Source organism: Heterodontus francisci, chromosome 13 (assembly GCF_036365525.1).
Source record: "Heterodontus francisci isolate sHetFra1 chromosome 13, sHetFra1.hap1, whole genome shotgun sequence".
Classification (NCBI taxonomy): domain Eukaryota; kingdom Metazoa; phylum Chordata; class Chondrichthyes; order Heterodontiformes; family Heterodontidae; genus Heterodontus; species Heterodontus francisci.
The window spans coordinates 21,704,356-21,719,179 of record NC_090383.1 but is presented as its reverse complement, the minus strand read 5'-3'; the positions used below and the strand labels follow the sequence as shown (position 1 = coordinate 21,719,179).

Here is a 14,824-nt window from a genome sequence, read left to right as displayed (position 1 = left end):
CCCTAGAGAGCAGTGGAGGCTGCGGCATTGAACATATTCAAGGCGGAGATAGGCAGATTTTTGATCTACAAGGGAATCAAGGGTTATGGGGGCAGGCAGGAAAGTGGAGTGAGGCCATGATCAGATAGATCATCCATGATTTTATTGAATGGCGAAACAGGCTCAAGGGTCCTATTTCTTATGTTTCTGTCCTTAAGCCAATTTTTTTTTTTTTAAATCCAAGCTGACACTGACCCTCAATTTTGTTAACAAGCCTTTTATCTGGTACTTTATCAAACACTTTCTTAAACATCTATTGCATTCCCTTCATCGACCTTCTCTTAATTCATCAAAAAATTCAATTAGATTAGTCAAGCATAATCTGCCTTTTACAAATCCATGCTGTTCTCTTTAATTAACTTAAGCCTCTCAGAGTGCCTGTTGATTTTTATCCCCCCCAATATGGTTTCTAAAACCTTACCCACAAATGTTAAACAGACCGGCCTGTAGTTACTAGGAATGTCTTGTACATGGACTTACCCAAGAAACATCTGCAGACAATCAACACGAAGGGAAGAAGGTGGCTTTCTGGAATGCATGTTGCTTAAGTGGTCAGTCCAGAGAGAGGAGTAGCGAGGCATAGGAAGGAAAGTGGGTGACTAGTGTTTGGGGGGGGGGGGGGGGGGAGGCTCAGGATGGAGGGATTGGGTAAAGGCAGTGGAGGGAATTTCTGGGTATTTAGCTCTGGTATATGTTTGCGGTTTGTGAATACCTATAAACACAGATCCACAATGCCAGCAGTGAAGAAGTGATAAAATCCCCATAAGTACCACTTGCCTTTTTTGCAATGCCACCATTAGAGGGATATGTAGCCTTTTCTGTAACTGTAAATGTGAATGCTTAACCGCTTGTACATCCCAGGAGCCAAAGGAAGGGCAAGACGACCAATAGTTGGGTTTAGGGGTGAGGAGGGGAGGAAATGCAGCCTGAAGTAGTATGCTCAAACATGCCTTAACAGAATGAAAGCCATTTATGTAGCTCCATTCTCACCCTCAGGAAGTTCCAAAGTGCTCGACAGCCAATGAAGTAATGCTGTAATGTAGGAATCGTGACAGCCAATTTTATGTACAGCAATCTCTTACAAACAGCTACGTTATAATGACCAGATAATCTGTTTTAGTGGTATTCGTTGATGTTATCGAGGACATGAGGGAGAATGCCCATGCTCTTAATAAAATAGTGCAGTTACATCTTTTGAGCCCACCCAAGGGCAGACAGGACCTGTGTTTAAACTCTCATCCAACAGACGGCATCGCCGACAGTGCAGTACCCCCTCAGTACTACAGTGGATTGTCCGCTTTGATTTTGTGCTCAAGTCCCTGGAGTGGGATTTGAACCTACAACAGTCTGTACCGACCATCAACCACCCATTTATACTAATCCTACATTAATCCCATTACCCTCTCACATCCCCACCTTCCCTCAATTCCCCTACCACCTACCTATACTAGGGGAAATTTATAATGGCCAATTTACCTTTCCACCTGCAAGTCTTTGGCTGAGAGAGGATTCCGGAGCACCCAGCAAAAACCCACGTGGTCACTGGGAGAACTTGCAAACTCCGCACAGGCAGTACCCAGAATCGAACCCTAACTAGTGTTTTATACAGTTCCAACATAACCCCTCTCACATTTTATGACTTAGCAAATAGAGGAAGTAACCTGTATGCTTGCTTAATGGGAAGACAGTCATTTGTAGGAAATTTGGAATGTTTTCCAGTAGTAATGAAGCTGTAATATGGGGGAGTTTGGTTATCCCAAGGTAGACTGGGATAATACAAAAGTTTGTGGTTAATACATAGAAGGGCATGCATCCAGTATTAATCAGTATGTTGGATGTGCAACAAGGCAAGATGAAGTCCATTTAGGTAAACAGAACAAAAAACATGGGTTTTTGGGTTATGCTTGTACCTTTGGGACTTGACAGAGTAATGGTGTGAAAGACTCCTCTCTCAGCTCAAAGACTGTTGGGTGAATGGAGTCTTGTGATCTAAATCCAGTTCCCAATGAACGCTGGCACAAAGTAGAAATTTGCCCATAAATGGACATTAATTGTGCAAATGACTTGTGAAATTGACAATTTATGGGCAAATTTGGGCCAGCATGCACTGCGAATCGAGTTGAGAGTACCCAACTCTGTTCAGTTAGGACGTGCAAAGGTACAGTAGGGAGCTCCTCAGTATTTATTAGGAACACTTCGCATTATTAATTACTGACAAGTTGAATAATGCACTTCAGCCCTTTCACTTAAAATAGGAACTTAAAATAATCTAGTGACATTACCACTACACCACCATCTCCCCTGTTATATTTAGCCAGCCCCGTCAGGTGTATTGAATAAAAACCATTTTAGCATAATGGTAGGAAATATCTAGAACCTCATTGTTTCAAAGTCAAAGTAGCTTGGCTGGCTGACATGTATTATGTCTCCCCTAAGAATCTTTAAGTATTCTAAATGGCTTTAAATTGTTAAATCATACGCACCTCTAGCTGTTAAGACTTTGCTAAACAGGAAAAATTCAACTTGTAAAATAACATGAATTAAAACAAAATCCCTTAAAGGAAATATAGGATAAAGTCCCAAAATGTTACAGTTGATATTAATCTTTCAATGAGTGAAGGCTTAGTTCTTCTAACTTCCTTATCCTATGCATTCTTGATGTAGAAACCTAGGATTAATGTACTGCAAACCAGGAGAGAAGATTTGATGGTAAATCTAAATTCAGCTGGGTGCAAAATGTAATCCTGTGTGACTGGAATTGCAGATGCTCAAGTAAATAGGCAGGCCAAGTTAGCAGTATTTCCTGTGGACGTGGATGTACGGAGAGGCATGCAAAAAAAAAAAAAATCAGCAAGACAACCCATTATGAAGTGGTATGTTTTTGGTGACGTGAATCTGCATCAGTGGGAATCTTTGGTTTTGCTGAGTTTTATGCATTATACCTTATGAGCAGAGCTTTTTTGAATCAAGAAAGGACTTGGCCTCTCAGACTTGAGTTCCATTGGTATATTGGAGACTTGGTGCAAGGTCTTCAACTAACTCCCATCATTTATTGCTAATCTGATTGTTTGTGCGATGATGTAAATGGTTGTCCTTTTCTTCCACAATCGCTCCACCGAAATATCTCTGGTGTGGTTGGAACTCACTGCTCTCTATTGCTTGGTGCCAGAGCCATCTTGCCACAATGAGCAAAGACTCATTCTTTACAGCACTGTGCTTTGGCAGTGGTTGTATACAACTTGATATAAAGAAGCTGAGGAAGGATGATCATTGGAAGGAATTGTCAGCTGTGCTTCAGTGGTAGTGCTCTCACCTGTGATTCAAAGTTTTGGGTATTTGCTCCACTCTGGAGACTTAAGAACATAGGTGTGTTCTCACTAGTGTCCTATACAGCTGTAGCAAGACATCTCTACTTTTATATTCTATCCCCCCTGCAATAAAAAGGCCAACATTCCATTTGCCTTCTTAATTACTTGCTAGACCGGCAAGCTAATATTTTCTGATTCATGTACGAAGACACCCAGATCCCTCTGCACCGCAGCATTCTGTAGTCTCTCTCCATTTAAATAATATTTCACTTTTCTATTCTTCCTACCAAAGTGAATAACCTCACATTTTCCCACATTATAATCTATGCACCAAACTTTTGCGCACTCACTTCACCCATCTATATCCCTTTGAAGACTCTTCATAATCTGCTTTCCCACCTATCTTTGTATTATCAGCAAATTTGGCTACAATTCACTCTGTCCCTTTATATATTGTAACACACGCACCATGTGTCAACTAACAGAAACTAGAACCCGAGCGCAAGATCACAACATCATTGGAAGAAGTCCAGCGAAAGCCTCTGGAAAGATCCAATCTAAACAAGGGAGAAGCCCTGCTGCTAATTCTACACTTCAACTTGCTGCAACAGAGAACTGAAAGTGACCAGCACCTCCAGTCTGAAGTATTAACCATCAGAAGTCTAAAACACCTCAACAAGTGCAAGATGACAAACACCCAGGCCTGCACCTTTAAAAGAGACTGTCCTTCCACGATTCAACAGGTTTATCATAAATTACGAACACCTACCTCACTTTGAACTACAGCCTGCCCTTTTTTCTCTATCTATTCGTATGCGTGGGTGAGTGAGGTTGCAAACATTTCAGGAATTACATAAAGTTACTTCTTGCTTAACCGACAAAAAAACCTGTCATTTGTCTGCTTATTTGACCCTAAAAAAAAGACTCCGAGGGACTAACTCATTATTTTAAGCAAAACATGATTGCAGTCAGTTGGGAGGTGAACAGTAGGAACCACCCACACCCCTTACCATCTGTTCATAATATATACAAAAATATAAAATATAAATAAATGACTTGGTCAATGATACCAAACTTGGAGGTGTGGGAGACAGAGAGGATGATACCAATCCACTGCAACAAGGTACAGATAGGATAGCAGAATGGGCAGACAAGTGGCAGATGAAATTTAATAGAAAAGTGTGAAGTGATGCACTTTGGCAGAAGGGATAGGCAATACAGACTCAATGGCAAAGTTCCAAAGAGCGTGCAGGGTCAGAGAGACCTGGGGGGTGCATATGCATAGATCTTTGAAGCTGGCAGGATCACCACACTTTAGGAAGGAATCAAGCGCCCTTGAGTGCAGAGGAGATTTACCAGAATAGTTCCGGGGATGAGGGATTCTAGCTCCAAGGTCAGGCTGGAGAAGATGGGGTTGTTCTCCTTTAGAGAGAAGGAGATTATGGGGAGATTGGATGGAAGTGTACAAGATTATGACAGGTTTAGATAATGTAGACAAAGAAAAACTGTTCCAATTAGCTGATCGTACAAGGACTAGAGGCCAGAGATTCAAGGTTTTGGGCAAGTGATGCGGGAGGCATGTGAGGAAGAATTTTTTTAAGCAGCGAGTGGTAATGTCCCGGAATTTGCTGCCTACAAATGCAGTGAAAGTGGAGACGATCAATGATTTCAAAAGGAAATCAGATGGGCACTTGATGGAAATAAACTTGCAGGGCTACAGCGATGGATCAGGGGAATGGGACTGACTGGATTACTCTTCAGAGAGTAGGCGTGGAGAAATAGGCTGAATGGCCTAAGACACTAATTGGCATGTGCATTTCTCAAAACATTCAGCTTCCAGAAAAGCCAGCATCATATATTGGCTATAGAAATCCAACTTTTTCTCACCAACATATCTTCACTGCGTTCCTCCCTCAGTCTGTGCACCGAATGACTTCACATCCTCTAATTTCAACCTGCATCTAAACTCATCATGTTCTCTCTCCTCGAAGCTCACTGCCCTCTTATCCTCCCTAAATCTCTCCCTCCATGTGAACTCCCCAATCCATATTTACAGCCACCCCATTGATGTTAGCATCTATGGTCTTGTTAGTACTACCGTTATCAATTACAGACAAGGCCATCTCTGATTACTTCCTTGGATCACACCCACCCACATCCTCCTTCTACTCCCCCAACCCTACATCCGTCTGCAGCCTTCCGCAGAAAAAACTATCCCCAATTCATTTACTACTGAACTTGCAAAATCCCAACTGTCTAGCCTTTAGCCCTCCATTCACAACATTTCTGCAACTACTGATTTGTTCTACCACACCCTCATCTCCACCTTTGATGCACTGGTCCGCAATAAAACCTTACTCTCTCTTACCCTGGCCGTTCCCCCTGGTACAGCCTTTAGCTCTGCTCCCTGAAGGGATATGGCAAACAACTAGTTAGTCATCTACCACCAGATCTGGCTGCACCACATAAAACACAATCGGGTCCTGCTCCCATCTGCTAAAACTGCTCACTAATCTAGGATCATTCTGGAGTGCAAAGATAAGCTCTGGCATCTTTTGACAAATGCAAGCAGTCTTCTTAAACCCCTTTCCCTGTCCCCTCCATCCTCACCTCCAACAACTGCATGGACTTCTTGGTCCCCAAGATCAAGATTATCCAATCAGCTGCCTGTGCCACATCCCTCCCTTCCACTAAGCCAAACTTCTTCTAATGCTCCTCCCGTCCTAGCCCTGAACTCGCATCCTTCTCCAGTTTCTCTCCCATCTCTCTCATGCCCTCGCTGAGCTCATCTTGTCCATGAGACCCACCTCCTGCTCCCTTGACTCTATTCCCACTAAACCGAACACCCAATTCCCGTTCCTGGTCCCCATGTTAGCTGATATTGTTAAAAGTTCTCTCTTCAGGTGTTGTCCCAGTCTCCCTTATGTCTGCCATCATCAACCCTCTCCTTAAAAAAACCCATGACCCCATCTCCCATACGAACTACCATCCCATCTCCAAAGTCCTTGAACGTGTTGTCACCTCCCAATTCCATTGCATCTTTCCCAGAGCTCCATGTATGAATCCCTCCAATCAGGTTTCCACCCCCTGCCACAGTACCAAACAGCTATCATTGTCACAAATGATTGACTATGACAAACTTAAACCTTCCCTCTTCATCCTTCTCTACCTGTCTGCAGCCTAACACAGTTGACCACACTATCCTTCTCCAATGCCTCTCCACTGTCATCCAACTGGATAGGAGTGCTCTCACCTGGCTCCATTCTTATCTATCTAATCGCAGCCAGAGAATCACTTGTAACGGCTTCTCTTCCTGTTCCTGCACCATTACCTCTGGTGCCCCCAAGGATCTATCCTTGGCCCGCTCATATTCATCTTCGTGCTGCCCCTCAGCAATATCATCCGAAAGTAGAGAGTTTGTTAACATCAGAACAGAAGAAATAGGAACAGAAGTAGACCATATTGCCCATCAAGTCTGCTCCACCTTTCAATACATTGATGTCTGATCTCCAGCCGCAACTCCTTTCCTGCCCGCTGTCCATATTCCTTGATTTCCCGAGATACCAAAAATCTGTCTATCTTAGCCTTAAATATATTCAACGATGGAGCATCCACAACTCTCTGGGTAGATAATTCCAAAGATTCACAATCTGCTGAATGAAGAAATTTCTCCTCATCTCAGTCCTAAATGATTGACTCCTTATCTTGAGATTGTGCCATGTTCTAGATTCCCCAGCCAGGAGAAACAAGCGGCGTCTATCCTGTCAAGCCCCTTCAGAATCTCTTATGTTTCAGTGAGTTCACCTCTCAATGTTATGAACTCCAGAGAGTATAGACCCAATTTACTCAGCCTATCAAAGGACAACCCTCTCACCCCAGGGACCAATCTAGTGAACCGTCACTGTTCCTCCTACAAAACAAGTATAGGCTAAAACTGCACATAGTATTCCAGGTGTGGTCTCACCAAAGCCCTGCACAACTGTAGCAAGACTTCTTTAGTCTTGTTCTCCAATGCCCTTGCAATAAAGGCCAACATGCTATTTGCCTTCCTAATTGCTTGCTGTACCTACATGCCAACGTTGTGTTCCTTGTACAAGTACACCCAAGTCCCTCTGAATATTAACATTTACAAGTTGCATGCCACTTTAAAAAATTCCGCTTTACTATTCTTACTACAAGGTGAATAACCTCATGCTTCTCCATATTATTCTCCATCTGCCATCTTGTTGCCCACTCAATTAACCTGTCTATATCTCTTTGCAGCCTCTGTGTTCTCCTCATAGCTTGCATTTTCACCTAGCTTTGTAGGATTAGCAAACAGATACATTATTCTGTCGCTTCATCCAAGTCATTAATATAGATTGTAAATAGCTGAGGCCCCAGCACTGATCCTTGCAGCACTCCGCTAGTTACAGCCTGCAAACTTGAAAATGCCCGGTTTATCCCTATTCTTTGCTTCCTGTCCAATCCTTTATCCATGCCAATATATCAACCCCAACTCCATGAGTCCTTATCTTGTGTAGTAACCTTTTGTATGGCACCTTATTGAATGATAATATGCACTGCACTGTGCAGTTTGATGGCTCCACTTCCAAAAGTTTCAGAGTGAAGAATGGAGTGAAACAGGGTTGTGACCTAGCTCCCACTCTGTCTGGCATCATCTTCTCCATGTTTCTGACCTTTCCCTTCCCTGCATATATGGAAGGGGTCTACTTGCACACTGGGTCAGACGCAAGCTCTACAATCTATTAAGGCTGAAAGGGAAGACAAAAACACATCACTTCCTGAACAGAGAACTCCCCTATGCTGATGCTGCACTAATTGCTCACATGGAAATTCAGCTACAAAGGACTCATGGGCTGTCTCTCTCATGCCGATAACTTGTCTCCTTGACTATAAGCATCAAGAAAACCGTGGTCATGGGACAAGGTGTTGCATCTTCAACCCTGATCACACTAAACAACACCCCACTGGAAGTGGTTAGCATATTCTGCTACCTTGGGTCCATGGAGACAGACGATCTGTTCTTTAATGCAGAGCTCGATACACATGTAGGGAAAGCAGCTACTGCCTTTGACAGACTTGCAAAACGCACATGGAATAACACCAAGCTGATCTTTAGGACCAAGCTGATGGTTTAGAAGGCCTGTGTTCTCAGCACCTTGCTGTATGGCTGTGAAACATAGGCACTTACAGCTACAAGAAAAAGCAGCTCAATAATTTCGTTCTTTGCTGGCTGCGGCGCATTATGGGTATATCCTGGTAGGACTAAAATCACAAATGTAGCAGTCCTCTCAAAGGCAGAGCTCCCAAGAGTGTAGGCACGAATCAAACAGAGGTGGTTTCGGTGAATCGAACACAGCGGCAGAATGAAAAACAATAGCATACCAAAGACCTTCTGTCTGGTGAGGTAGCCGGGGCCAGACGACAAGTGAGGCGCCCAAAGCTCCACTTCAAGGATACTTGAAAAAGTGTGACGAGGGCTTAACTGTTGACTAACGCACTTGGGAGTCATTTGCTGGCAAAAGAGGGAAATGGCGACACATCCTATGGACTGGCGTGCACTACCAGGATGACCAGTTGCTGCAGAGTTTTGGCAGCAGGCGCCAACGTAAAAAACAACTCGGCATCATTTGGCAGCTTCACATGCAGCACTTGTGGCAGAACTTGCTTCTCAAGGATTGGCCTTCACAGCCATCAAAAATGGTGCACCAAGAGAAGACACCCCATCTAAATGATTGTCTGCTGCGTGTCCATCATCTTTTGCAGATGGAATGAAGCCAACCAACCTATCGAATGTCTTTTGAAAATCCAAGTATACTACATCTACTGTTTCCCCTTTATCTACCCTACTAGTTTTTAGAGGATGTAACTATCAACATGATCTCCCTTTTGTAAAACCATGCTGACTTTGATCATACTACGGTTTAAGCACATTAAGACGTCCTTAAGAGATTCCAGCATTTTTCCAACAACTGATGTCAGACTCACTGGCCTGTAGTTCCCAGTTTTCTCACGTACACTGACAACATCCAGTTCTACCTCACCACCATCTCTCTCAACTTCTCCACTATTGCTAAGCCTTCAGACTGCTTATTCGACATCCAGTACGGGCAGAAATTTCCTCCAATTTAATATTGAAAGACTGAAGCCATTGTTTTCGGTCCTCTCTCCAAACTCCATTCCCTAGCTAATGACTCCACCCCTCTTCCTGGCAACAGTCTTGAGATTAAAAAAAGCAGTCTGCTTGCAACCTTAGTGTTACATTTGGCCACACGACGAGCTTCCAACCTCATATTCATGCCATCACCAAGAGTGCCTATTTCCACCTATATAACATCACTTCACTTTGCCCCACCTCAGCTCATGTGCTGCTGAAACTCTCATTCATGCCTTCATTACTTTGAGACTTAATTATTCCATGCACTCCTAGCTGGTTTCCCACATTCTACAGTCCATAAACCCTGCTGCTTGTGTCTTAACTTGCACCAAGTCCTGTTCATCTATCACCCCTCTGCTTGCTGACCTACATTGGCTCCTGGTCAAACAACATCTTTATCTAAAAATTCTCATCCTTGTTTTCAAATTCCTCTATGGCCTCTCCCCTCCCTAGCTCTGCAATTTCCTCCAGCCCCACAACCCTCCAAGTTATCAGTACTCCCAAGTCTGGCCTCTTGAGCATCCCTGATTTTAATTGCTCCATTGGCTTCCGCACTTTCAGTTGCCTAGGCCCTAAACTCTGGAAGAACCACCCTACACCTCTCCACCTCATTTTCGTCCTTTAAGGAACTCCTTAAAACCTACCTTTTTGACCAAGCTTTTGGTCATTTGACCCAATATTTCCTTATGCAGCTCAATGTCATTATGTTATATAATGCTCCTGCGAAGAGTCTTTGAACGTTTTATTACGTTAAACGTGCTATATAAGTTGTTATTGTTTGTGCTTCCTTCTTTGAATTGTTTGTTCTGCCATACCAATTATCCCCTTGACCTTAGTATGATAGATCAACTGAACTCTCACTTACCACTTAATTTTGTCCAAAGAACACAGACTATTCTTCAAAAGCAATTCATTATCTCTGAAGCACTTTGGAACATAAAGACATGAAAAATCTTCCTTAAAGTCAAACTCACCCTGGTCTTTCTCCGACATGTGCTCTTGTACCTTCAATAGGTCGGAGACAATTAACCACTCAAAGTTATTGGTGATATCAGTGATGCCCAGTGCACCAGGAAAACTTTCTGCTCTTCTGGGAATAGGGCCAGGAGATCTAACACTTGCCTGAGCAGACAACACCACCTCAAACAACACAACAGCCCATCAATGCTGCACTGGAATACTGGCCAGATTATATGCTGGGAGTGGTCAAAGGTTCAAAGAACAAAGAAAATTACAGCACAGGAACAGGCCCTCCAAGCCTGCGCCGATCCAGATCCTCTATCTAAACCTGTCGCCTATTTTCTAAGGGTCTGTATCTCTTTGCTTCCTGCCCATTCATGTATCTGTCTAGATACATCTTAAAAGACGCTATCGTGCCCGCGTCTACCACCTCCGCTGGCAACGCGTTCCAGGCACCCACCACCCTCTGCGTAAAGAACTTTCCACGCATATCCCCCCTAAACTTTTCCCCTCTCACTTTGAACTCGTGACCCCTAGTAATTGAATCCCCCACTCTGGGAAAAAGCTTCTTGCTATCCACCCTGTCTATACCTCTCATGATTTTGTACACCTCAAATCAGGTCCCCCCTCAACCTCCGTCTTTCTAATGAAAATAATCCTAATCTGCTCAACCTCTCTTCACAGCTAGCGCCCACCATACCAGGCAACATCCTGGTGAACCTCCTCTGCACCCTCTCCAAAGCATCTACATCCTTTTGGTAATGTGGCGACCAGAACTGCACGCAGTATTCCAAATGTGGCCGAACCAAAGTCTTATACAACTGTAACATGACCTGCCAACCCTTGTACTCAATACCCCGTCCGATGAAGGAAAGCATGCCGTATGCCTTCTTGACCACTCTATTGACCTGCGTTGCCACCTTCAGGGAACAATGGACCTGAACACCCAAATCTCTCTGTACATCATTCCATCTTAACTTTTAATTTCAAAACTTTTCATTTTTTAATAAGACAACATTGCTTGGATCTCCAGAATTTAAAAAGCTAGATATCAAGTTAAAAAAATTATTTAAACTGCAACCACAGAACCAGTATAAATCCAGCAAATGATTATGACTGAAAAAATCAATGCATGAATGAGACACCTAAAAAAAAGTTAAACCTGCATAATTCTCTTGAAACGCTGTACAAACATTTGGTTTATGAATAAAATTGAAAATTATAATGGATATACAGAAGTAATAATGAACCAAGAACTCAAAAGATGATAATTCTTTCCCATTTGAAACCAGAGGTCTCATTGTTACTACAAACCAGATTAGATATTATTGAAGGATTGGGAGATATCCTTTGACTGCCTATGAATGGTTGCAGCCAGAGAAACCTTTTGGACATATAGCCAGACAGACCAAAAGACCATTAATCAGTTGTCTGATCTCTTAACCATTTGACTTGCAACTCCTCCAACATTAGGTGCTGTCTAAATGATCAAACTGGCACTGATTTCACCTCTACAAATGTTCAGCAACACGATTCAGTCTTGCATTTAGGAAATTCATTCACGTCACAAGGCATGATCAGAAACGGCCTGGCCCTCCATGTATCAATTTCAGATATTAATCCCTGGATCTAAAATATGCAGTCTGACAACAAAGTTTTATCACTGGAAAAAGAAAATGAACACCTTTCCAAACACATTCATTGTAATTTTTAAATTATGTACTGGCCACTAGCCTTATGGCCTCTCCTGACAGATGTACAAAGTCTCATACCTGCAGGAAGAGAGTGGGAAATCTGGGGTGAAAAAGGATGGCTACATCTGCAACATTACCATATACCAAGGCTAACAACCTCTAACCGCTAAAATATAAGCGAAATACTGCAGATGCTGGAAATCTGAAATAAAAACAAAAATTGCTGGGAATACTCAGCAGGTCAGGCAGCATCTGTGGAGGGAGAAACAGAGTTAACGTTTCAGGTCTGTGACCTTTCATCAGAACTGAAAAGTCACAGACCTGAAGCATTAAACTCTTTCTCGCTACACGAATGCTGCCAGACCTGCTGAGCATTTCCAGCACTTTTTGTTTTTACCTCTATTATAAAAGCATAATACTGCAGATGCTGGAAATCTGAAATAAAAACAAGAAATGCTGGAACCACTCATCAGGTCTGGCAGCTTGTGGAGAGAAGCAGAGTTAACGTTTCGGGTCAGTGACCCTTCATCGGAACTGTTTTTACCTCTAATTGCTGTCAGGTAGGAACCGCCCATTATCAAGGTACACCATCTGTGGGTGGGTCCTGCACCAACCAACATGATGGGTTCCCAGATCAGACTAGGTCACCTCCCATTACAGAAGGGATTATTTGGGGCCTATAATCAATGAAAACTATTCCTTCAACTCACCGCTGTAGATTCACAGCTTGGCCATAGCCACAATGTTTAGTTTAATACAGCACTGAAACAGGCCCTTCAGCCCACCGAGTCTGTGCCGACCATCAACCACCCATATATACTAATCCTAAACTTTCCCATATTCCTACCACATCCCCACCTATCTCTATTTTTCCCTACCACCTACCTATACTAGGGGCCAATTATAATGACCAATTTACCTACCAACCTGCTTGTGGGAGGAAACCTGAGCACCAGGAGAAAACCCACACAGACACAGGGAGAATTTGCAAACTCCACACAGGCAGTACCCAGAATTGAACCCGGGTCGCTGGAGCTGCGGTGTTAACCACTGCGCCACTGTGCCGCCCAAACGTGCAGTGGCCAACACATCACTAGCTGCTATACCCTGCTCGGTCAGCCCAGCATCATCGGCCGCAACGCTTGACAGTGCCCCAGCCGCGCAAGACTGGGTTGAGTAAATCGACCCACCCAATCTGGATCGTGCACTGACTGCGGCTCTACCTCTGCCTGCATTGGGCAGCGCGCTCCGCCTACTTTCAACGGCCCCCTGCCACCCGCGGGCAAGGGGCCCCACCCCCGCCTCATAGTCCCACAGAAGCCAGTGAGCCTCGCCTGGCTGCCACGGTGGCTTTAAGAGACGATCGGAAGCGGTGTTGCTGGCCGGCGAGTACCTGTCCCCTCCCGCTCCGCCCCACGCCCCACGCCCCTCCCCAGCACTCACTCCGCAGGTTGTTAACGAGCTCTGCTTGGCTGTCTCCCCCGCACTTCCAGGCCATCCTCTGACACAGCTCACACAGCAGGTACAAGGCCGCCGTCAGTAACACGCCTGCGCACACTGTTCTACCCACAATGCTTATCACTTCCACCACCGACACCACGCCGACGTCACCGCCAGCCTCCATGTCGTCATAAAGAGAGCCCGCCCACTATACGTGGAAGGCGGGGGGAACCTGATTAACAAAAATCACAGCGCCAGGCCGCAGGTTTTTTACGCGATCAGATGAATCCGCAGCATTATTTACGTTCTCGGAATGGAAATGCCTCCACAATAGCTATGAGCTGCGAAGCGCCAGTTGAGGCACTCGTGAGAACGCATATCCCTCTGTCGTACATAGGGGAGGATTAGATAGGGATCCGCCTTGGTGCAGGCCAGCGGCTGACCCCCACGTGATATGGGCTAATGACGTCACGCAGCTGCAGGTGGAATGGGAATACCGCATTGCCTCAAAACCTAAAACCAACTGCACTGCAGGGTCTCGGCCCGATATTGGCAGGCCTTCCGCATGGCGTAATAGTAACGTCTGTTGACCTCCCGCGGCAATGTCCAGGCACATAGTATTAATGTCAGCTGACCTCCCGTGGCATTGTGTCAGTTGCAACATATTGTCAGCATAATGTTGTCGCATAGAATTGCGTCAGCCGCATAATATTGTAAGCTGACCACCATTACACCAGACGCAGAATACTGATAGCAGCTGACCTCCCGCAGTATTGCACCAGTCCCATAATAATCATCTGACCTCCCGCGGCATTGCACCAGGCGCATAGTATTCATGTCAGCTGACTTCTCGGGGCATTGCACCAGGCGACCATAGTATTAATGTCAGCTGACCTCCCGCGACATTGCACTAGGGGCATAGTTTTAATCTCAGCTGACTTCCCGAGGGATTGCGCCAGGCACATAGTACTTGCACCAGGCGCATGGTATTAATGTCAGCTGACCTCCAGCAGCAATGTGCCAGGTGCCATCATATTAATGTCAGCTGACCTCCGGCAGCATTGCGCCAGGCATATAGTATCAATGTCAGCTGACTTCCCGGGGCATTGCACCAGGAGCATAGTATTAATGTCAGCTGACCTCCCACGGCATTGCACTAGGCACATAGTATTAATGTCAGCTGACTTCTTGGGGCATTGTGCCAGGCACATAGTATTAATGTC

At 44.6% G+C, this 14,824-nt stretch overlaps 1 protein-coding gene across 3 annotated transcripts in view; it reads right to left on the bottom strand.

Moving 5' to 3' along the window:
* pcmt (protein-L-isoaspartate (D-aspartate) O-methyltransferase) overlaps positions 1 to 13,795 on the bottom strand; it is a 60,526-nt gene extending 46,731 nt beyond the window's left edge. For all 3 annotated transcript variants that reach the window (XM_068044517.1, XM_068044516.1, XM_068044518.1), the window contains exon 1: positions 13,605 to 13,795. In XM_068044517.1, coding sequence (XP_067900618.1) covers positions 13,605 to 13,785 — 181 coding nt within the window. In that variant the 5' untranslated portion in view covers positions 13,786 to 13,795. The remainder of the gene's footprint in view (positions 1 to 13,604) is intronic.
* Between the last annotated feature and the right edge of the window lie 1,029 nt (positions 13,796 to 14,824).